We start from the raw sequence: 9,511 nt of genomic DNA, 5'->3' as shown, positions 1-9,511 counted from the left end.
CACACACACACAAATCCTGCCGCGAGTCATGGCAGACTCTGCTGACTTGTGCATCGACACACATCAATGTTGCCCCAACACTATGAAAACGCCCAGAGAGTGAGCGTGAACGGATCTACTCAGCCAAGTGTTAGCAGGCCCTGGAGCAGTAGAATGACACACAGGTTTATGTTTATACCAGAAATATGAGACAGGGTGATGGCTTTCATATCGCTGTACGCTCTCCATCTCTCTCCATCTTTCATATGTCTTCTCTTTCTTTCGCTCTCTCTGCCCCTCTCCATCACTCAACATTTCTCTCAGCCTCTTCTACATCTTTCTCTCTTTCTGACATAGCATCTCTCTCTCTCTCTCTCTCTCTCTCTCTCTCTCTCTCTCTCTCTCTCTCTCTCTCTCTCTCTCTCTCTCTCTCTCTTTTTTTCTCTCTCTGCAATCCCTCCCCTCTCTCTACACCATCCTCTCTTCCTTCCTTTCTCTTCGTCACTCTCTCTCTGTCTTTCCTCGCGCCTCGTTAGCCGCTTGGCTGAGAGCGGTAAGACTGACGGATGTTGGTGTCAGCGCTGCTACATGCTACTGTGGCTGCAGAGCTTAACCCTCACTGGCGCTGCGGAGCCATCACACACACACACACACACACACACACACACACACACACACACACACACACACACACGCATGCACGAACGCACACACACACGCACACAAACACAGACACACAGACATGCACGCACACATAGATGCACTCACGCACACACACGCACGCACGTACACACACACACACACACACACACACACACACACACACACACACACACACACACACACACACACACACACACACACACACACACACACACACACACACACACACACTCACAGAGGCACACGCACACACGCACACACACACACACACTGAAAATTTACACATGCTAATGGCCCTTTTTTGAGGCATTTTCACAACATAGGAAATTATAAAATTATTATAGGAAAAAATGAAAAATCATGGTTTTACAATGACATTGATTTTGCTGTCTTGGAGGCCTACAGTACATGGCAACCGAACCACCCCTAGAACACAAGTATAAAAATAACCCATACTTGAAAGGGAATGAAAAATACATTACCCCCAACACATACATAATGATAACAAGCATCCAACACCCTGCAGCTTACACGGTCAGCATGCAGCATCATCTAAAAGCATAATGGCCTCCTTTACGTAATTATGGCGTATGAGTAGAGAGCCATGCTAAAGCAGAGTGCTGAAAAGGGCTTGATGTGACTATAGCCTTGATATAGTGAAAATGTGCCCACTATGTATTCACTATTTGCTGGAAAAAAACTCAACTACTGTACAGTACATCATAAAATCATTGCTACAACAGAACAGAAGATCTTACGGTAACAGATTAAGACTTGGTTTTTACCATTTCTGGTAAGCAACAACCTTGTAACAGAGGCTGAGTCTGCGCAAATAGGTTTAATGGCCTAATGTCACTAGTACCCTATGGCCTTACAAGCTTCTCTAAAAGGGAAATGTGATAAACAGACGAGTGTCAATGTTCCCATGACCTCAGGGGTCAGCTATAGCAGCGACTGCTAGTGACTGCATGGTTTTGGTCGCCTGCCAAAAGCTCAGTGTCCTCAACCTGTTCTCCTGCCTGCGGCTACTTAGCCAGCTAGCGCTTCTCCTAATTAGATTTTAAGCGTTGAGTAGATTTGCAGCATTATGGAACAGAACAGAATGGTGTCCAGGAAGGCTACTGTACAAGCTTAGCGCTGCCATAGTGCCTCCACACGCCATATTGAATTTCACTACAGTACTGCTCTACCTCTCTCTTAATGTTTCATTGTTTTAAATCAGCAAATAGAAAAGTAGTGAACAGATAAAAGCCTATGCGGCTGAAACTGATATAAAGCTCGACTTAAGCTGATACTGTATGCTGCATTAAGACAGTTGCCATGGGTTAAAGGCAGGACCAGTTACCACCACCATCAAATTCTAAGTATTCATTATGACTGGGAAAACGGCATTTTTCATACATGAAAAGGTAGATTTTGAATTTCCAGAAATTTTACTAATACTTATGGAAAGATCAAATTAGGCATGAGGCAGCTCACTTTCAATGCATCTTTAAATATTTATTCACATGGATGCTTTAACGCAAATGAAGGTAACCACAGCCTTGGAATTACAGTATGTAAAAAACGCATAATGCACAATCAGGACCATGGACAGCGCCCATGCCTTGTAAGGGCCAATTGGGTGGCCGTCTGCGGGTTAAAAAAATGGTGAAAAGGGCATTTGGCCAGGTTTTTCTGTCAATTTATGGTCATAGAGAACAATTAAATTCAAATTAGGCAGGATTTAGGGAGTATTTGTGGGCTATAAATCATCAGTCTCATCTGTCAACCCTACTGGTGGCAAGTGTTACAAATGCAGAGCTGAATTATGTTGGCTGCAGTCTGGCCTTTAGAACCAAGGACTGTTCCCACCTTACAACTACATAAATTATCCACATGCATGTCTTGTGGTATAGTATATGCCTACTGAGTATAGCCAGAATATTTGCAAGAAAAAATAAAACATTATGAAAAATGCATCATGCACAATCATGGACAGCTCATATGGTTTCTAATGCAAATGTTTCACAGGCCTTGTGGGGGCTTGATTAGTGGACCACAATATGCGATGCCAGCTCTACCGCCTTTCGCTGCCGTTGCAGTGCCTGATGCCAGCTCTACTGCCTGTGGTTCACGGGCCTAGTACTAGCTATATTCAGGCCTGCAGAAAGCAACCATGGACTGAGGTGTCCAATGCCAGGCCTGCTTCACACGCCAAGTAGAGGACTGGTTTGGTGTGGAGAGGGTACAGTAGGTATGGTGCAGCCATGTAGAGGGCTGGAGTGGTGTGGTGGGGTGGGGTGGGGTGGGGTGCGGTGTGGGCAGGTGTGATCAGGGGTGCCGACAGGGTGGACAATGGGGACAGTTGTCCCGGGCCCAGGGAGAAAGGGCCCCCAAAATTGGGTACTTGTTACACTACACGTATTGGGATGGGGGGCCCTTTCAGATGACCTTGTCTTGGGCGTAATGACGGACGTCATAGGCGCTGGGTTTCGCGGATGCCAGGTCTATGGTTCACTAGGCCTGTAGAGAACCATGAAGTGTGGGATGCAGGTTGCCAGAGCAGCTGCAAGTGCTTCACAGGCCACGTAGGAGCTTGTTTGGAGAGGGCTGATGCGATGCCAGGCCACGTACTATAGGGGCTTGTTTGGAGAGGGCCAATGCGATGCCAGGGCACGTAGGGGCTTGTTTCATGGAAAAAAAATTGCAGCCAGTTAAATGTAAAAAAAAAGTAAGTAAAGTAAGTTAAGTTACTAATTTAAGGCCGCAGGGCAACTTACTTTTTTTTACGTTTACCTGGCTGCAATGTTTCACAGCCTTTGGTGAGGGCTGATGCGATGCCAGCCCATGCAGGGATCTGGGTAGTTTGATGAGGGCAGGTAAACTACAGTGCTACTACTTCAACGGTATTCTGACAATATATGGTCCCAATCAATTTAAAAGTGTTAATTAAACTCGTCGAGTGTTGAGTTAACACCTAGATAGTTGAAATTAACAATGTCTTAGGGCATAAAGGATTGAATTTATCACTAAAATCAAACAGGACCACATGTCTATATTCTCAGAACAGAGTTGAATTAACGCTGCATTTTTAACTCTGTATAATTCCGTAAATAGGTTTATTTGGGCTGGTAAGGGCAGGCAAGAAAAGAAAAAAAACGGTGAGGGCACTAATGATTCCAAGTCCTGTAGGGGGCTAGCACACAGTCCACATCCCAGTGTTAAGTCAACACTTATCAAGAGTAGGGCCAATTAGAGGCGTTGAATTGAAGCCTGTAAGTGTTAAATTAACACTATAGAGTTCACTGTATGGGTTTTGGTGAGGGTACAAGACTAACAGACTGTGTGGTGTGTGGCTGTGGGCCATCACCTCTCGCCAGAGGATCTTGGACACTCTTAAAAAGCTGAAGCTTTCACAAGCAGACACGACTAGCATGGCAAACGCACACATGCACACATGCACACACACACACACATGCACGGATACGGACACAAACACACACACATATGTGTGCACGCTCACACACATGCACACACACACACACACACACAAATGCATACACGCACAAATGCATAAACACAGAAACGCATACACACACAAACGCGCACACACACTGCGCACTTACGCACACACACACACACGCACGCACGCACGCACGCACACACACACACACACGCACACACTTCCAAATCGGGTGAAATTGCCCTGCTTTTACACTCTGTTTTGTGTGTGTTCCTTCTATTGTACTGAAGCAAGGCCCACACTTTCTTTTTTATGTCCCCTCGCATCTGTCCGTTGGAGGCAGATGGAGGCAGCACAGGGAAATTAAATCTGAGAAAAGGTCAGGCATTATCCTGAAACAGCTCGTGAACAAATGACCAACGTAACAGGGAAAAGGGGCCGTGTGCATTGTGCTTCAGCTGTGTTTGAAAATGAGGAGGCTGCAGTGATGGCGGTGGTGTGAGGGATATGAAACAGAATCTGGAGAAGAAGCATTTAAACAGCTTGTAAGCTCTGAAACAAAAACTAAAACTCATTATCTCTCCTTCTGCTGTGGCCTTGTGCTTTGCGGACTCCCTGCCTCTGTGGAGAAAACAAGTTTCCCCCCTTTCAGCTTAGGCACAACAACTTTTGGGGAACTTTTCCCCATTCAACATACCATTACACATGAGAAAATGACCTTTGAATTGTGCATTTGCGAGATAATGAATAAAACCTCTATCCATCTATCGTGAATGATGTCTTTACAAAAGAAGAGGGCACAAGGTTAAATAATGAGTTGTGGACCCAAGAACACTACTCTTGGTCCAGAGCCCGGACCTGCATACAGGCCTGCGCCTGCATGGACACAGATGGCTCAGTCAGGTCTACCGGGACGGGATTCAGTGCGGGTTTTTATTTCGTAGCTAATGTATCTGGCAAAAAGTGCCACCTGGTTCACACCTGCAGCAGTAGCGTAGCAGGGCGCGTGAGGCTGGTAATGCTGGTGAAGCAGGTGAGGTGGGCGAGGGCGTGGGGTGCTGCCTGCGATAATGACGCCCATTCATCAGAGAAGTGCTGACGCAGCATGGGGACCCAGTGCGGAGACCCAGCCAGCGGAGCCGCTGGCACTTTGTCAAGATGGGCTTCTTCTATCATCTGCTTCATCATCGAGATGAGCTACTACCACATCTAGCCCTACCGTGGCTTAATGGTAGGGCACTCGTCTACTACACGGCCGACCCGTGTTCGAGTCCGGCTCGGGTCCTTTGCCGACCCTTCCCCATCTCTCTCTCCCAACTCACTTCCTGTTATTACTACACTGTCCTATCGAAATGAAGGCAAAAGCCCGCTAAAATATATATTTTTGAAAAAGAGGTACAACCGCATTTTGTCAAGATGGGCTTCTTCATCTACTTCATCATCGAGATGAGCTACTACCGCATTTTGTCAAGATGGGCTTCTTCATCTACTTCATCATCGAGATGAGCTACTATACCACATAGGCTGCTCACATTGCCCTAGTCTGAAAAACAGCTCAAGTGGTCCGCGAGCAGACTTCTCCAAATGTACTCAGCATTTCCGAGACAAAGTAAGGGTGATCCTTGCTTGGTCTGAAAGAATCTTGATAAACACTGCCCTGACCAAAACCCTAAACCCCTAAATAGGGTATTGCTGTATAGTAGTACGCTGTAATGCAGGGGTGGGCAATTACTTGGGGCAAAGAGCCACATTGGGTTTGGATTATTGACAGAAGGGCAACTTGCTTGTGTTGTGCACTAGTGTAATTTGCTGACTATTTAAGTCCTGCACATTGTAATGAAATACCTTTAGATGAATGGTGTAGTCTATGAATACAGCAGCTAATCTGAAAACATTTGCTTGGAACTTAAACATAACTTCTTGCAAGGCTCTGCGGGCCAGATGAAATGACTCAGCGGGCCGCATGTGGCCCCCGGGCCTGAGTTTGGCCATCTCTGCTGTAATGCCTTAGTTCATACTGATAGGTAGCTCATATAGTCAAAGCACCACCAGAGAACCGGAGCCCGTGGCGTGATCAGATCATGCCTGCCGTGGCCCATTCTCCAAACATAGAATGCACATAATGCACACACATGTAAAACAACACACGTGCACACACATGTAAACGCACACACACATACACACACACACGCACGCACACACACACACACACACAGACTACATGCAAACCCACATACAGCCACACACACAAACACAAACACGCACGCACGCACGCACACACACACACACACACACACACACACACACAGTGCACATCTGCCACTACACAGAGGACACATGTACCGCAAAGTCATGCTGTAATATGAGCACATGGTGCATGCACACACATGCACACACACACACACACACACACACACACACACACACACACACACACACACACACACACACACACACACACACACACACACACACACACACACACACAGAGTTCTGAAGACATCTGTCGCAAGAGGACGTACTGTAAAGCTGAAGTTCATGTGGCTCAGAAACAGTGGAAATGATCACCCACCTAATGCTGGTATGCATATAAATGCACACACACACACACACACACACACACACACACACACACACACACACACACACACACACACACACACACACAAACACGCACACACACACACACACACACACACACACACAGACACACACACACACACACACACACGCGCACCTGCCTGTGTGTGTATCTGTATGCTGTATGTTGTTTGTCAGCATGAAAGGGGCTTGAGGGGATCAGGATGCCTCTCACATCCCCACAGCTTGAGACACACGCCGAGACACAAGGGGTCACATGACCACGCTGCACACAGAAAAAATGGAGCTATCTCTCTCTACCTCTACCTGTCTCTCTCTCTCTCTCTCTCTCTACCTCTACCTGTCTCTCTCTCTCTCTCTCTCTCTCTCTCTCTCTCTCTCTACCTGTATCTCTCTCTCTCTCTCTCTCTCTCTCTACATCTTGCAGTAACTCTCTCTCTCTCTCTCTCTCTACCTCTCTCTCTCTCTCTCTCTCTCTCTCTCTCTCTCTCTACATCTTGCAGTAACTCTCTCTCTCTCTCTCTCTACCTATCTCTCCCTCTCTATCTACCTCTCTCTCTCTCTGTCTCTCCCCGAATCTCTATTTACCCCTCTTTCTCTCTACCCGTCTCTTTCTCTTTCTCTCTCTCTCCATGAATCTCCCACTCTCTCTGCTGCCCATCCCTTTCCCCATCTCTCTCTCTCACTTTCTTTCTATTCATCTATCTATTTCTCTCTGTCTCTATCTCTCTATCTCTCTCTCTATCTGCTGCCCATCTCTCTCCCTCTCCCTCTCTCTGCTGTCCATCTCTTTCGCCATCTCTCTCTCTCTCTCTCTCTCTCTCTCTCTCTCTCTCTCTCTCTCTCTCTCTCTCTCTCTCTCTGCTGAGCGCATATTTGCATTGGAGGAGGTAGGGTTTCATCAAGGATCTGAGGTGCACAGTACACAGCACAGCGGTAGCAGCAGCAGCAGCACATAAATACAGTTGAGCCAGACTCCTCATGTCAACACATCTGTTTACTGCTCTCATAAATAAATAAAAACCCATCAGACCCACTCCAGCTCTAGACTATCTTAGAATACACAGTATAGTAAGGATGGAAAAAGAAGTAATATTTCACTGTATGTTTTCCATTAGAAAAGGAAGTTGATGTGAAAGATGTGGAAATAAATTTGAAATAAGATATAAAGATTGTTTTATTGCTCATGTCATATCTTTGTCTCTGTGGCTGAATCTGCAGAATTCTCAGTCGACTTTCTTTTAACTAGAGGAAGACTCCGGATATGGCAAAGCCATAGCCTATGTTACTATAGAACCCCTTCCGTGCTATAAGAACCGAGACGTTTCATATTCAGCAGCGTAATCAAACCTTACAGCTATTTCCAGACTTCAGGCATCAACATTTTGTAAGAATGGAGTAACATTAAGCTCAACAAAATGCATGTTCAGCTATACCGTATATGTCATAGAGAAAAGAAACACCAGGACTTCTTTCCTGTCTCTGGAAATTTGCCCTGCCCTACATTACAGCAACACAAGTTTGTTATCTTATGGTAATTCAGTCAGACTTTCTGCAGGGACACATCAGTCGTATGCAGAGACAGCTTGCATGGGATGCTGAGGCAACGAGTCGCGGGGGGAGCTGTCCAACAGTCTGTGGTGCTGAAATGGCGAGTGAAGCCTGGAAGCGTCCGCGTATTACGCTCAATTATGTCAACCACCAGTCTCTAGTTAAATTGACTGAGATAACGCCAGGGTTTGGGGCATAACAAACTCGTAGTTGTATAACGTCTGCTTGCTTGTAACAAGTGTGGAGTCATCTTGCATGGATGCTCGCGACGATGCAAGTGAAATCAGACACCGATTTCAGTTGGCAAAGTGGGGAAGATAGGCTAAGTCTGCTACAGAAAAAAGTCTCTGAACACCTGTAAGCGTCCGTATTTAATGTGGTGTTTCGGTTGTGTGATTAGAACTGAGCACGTTCACGTGGTTTTGAGCTTGTAAATCTTTGCTATCCCTTCGTGGTATGTCGGCAAAAGGCACTGCGCCGACGAAGATGCGGCGATGACTAATTTAGAAATCTTGAAATGGAGCAGATTATTTCAAAGACAGAAAAAATAAATAACTCTGCGGTAGCCTACAAGCCTGCAAGATGTGCTCACATGGTGGAGGGGGACTGTTTGTGAATGAAAAAGGCTAATTTCAAAAAACAATGCTGTTGCCGCCACAGAGTATAACACAGCGGCCAAACCGTAAATGTGCGATAAGTTCTATAAAAAAAATAAAAATAAACACCTTACTGCGGGTGTGTGGGTGTGATGTAGGCTATGCGCTAGGGACTTATTAATTAATAATGCCGAATTTCGCACCACATTCTCCACACAGCAACATCCAGACATCGCCCTAAACAAAAGAACAATGACCACATCAAAAGCCACGTCAAGACTGTTCAGACCGGCCAGTGTTGTATGCTTTAGCCACCGGATGGCTTATCTAAACACCTGAGAAATAAGCGATTGGGCTGCGAACCCAGCATTGCTACTCACACATAAGCGTGGTAAATAAACGCCCAGCCTCTTGGTCGCTCCAAAGCATTGTAAAGGAAATTCTGCAGTCGTCTGTAGAAGGCGTTCCTCTTGGGTGGTTTCTTGCGGTCGGAGATGTTAGAGCGTGGCTTGCTCAAGATGCTGCCCCGCTTGGTCTCCTCATTCCCGGCTATGAGCAGAGCACCGTCTCGGTTCGAATCAGCTGCTCCTGTCTCTAGCTCAACAAAGCCCACCTTCAGTTTCTTCTCGGCGGCAGGGCCGGGGTAGACCCCGCCGTTGCTGGATTTCTTCACCAT

General features: G+C 46.3%; 1 protein-coding gene across 1 annotated transcript in view; it reads right to left on the bottom strand.

Annotated features, from left to right (window-relative positions):
* LOC134462238 (potassium voltage-gated channel subfamily KQT member 2) overlaps positions 1-9,511 on the bottom strand; it is a 113,577-nt gene extending 104,066 nt beyond the window's left edge. Inside the window, exon 1 of the mRNA XM_063215163.1 lies at positions 9,216-9,511. Within this exon, the coding sequence (XP_063071233.1) occupies positions 9,216-9,511 (296 nt within the window). The remainder of the gene's footprint in view (positions 1-9,215) is intronic.

The sequence above is a fragment of the Engraulis encrasicolus genome, chromosome 14, assembly GCF_034702125.1.
Source record: "Engraulis encrasicolus isolate BLACKSEA-1 chromosome 14, IST_EnEncr_1.0, whole genome shotgun sequence".
NCBI classification, from domain to species: Eukaryota; Metazoa; Chordata; class Actinopteri; order Clupeiformes; family Engraulidae; genus Engraulis; species Engraulis encrasicolus.
The sequence above is the reverse complement of the archived record's forward strand: the minus strand, read 5'-3'. Positions and strand labels throughout refer to the sequence as shown.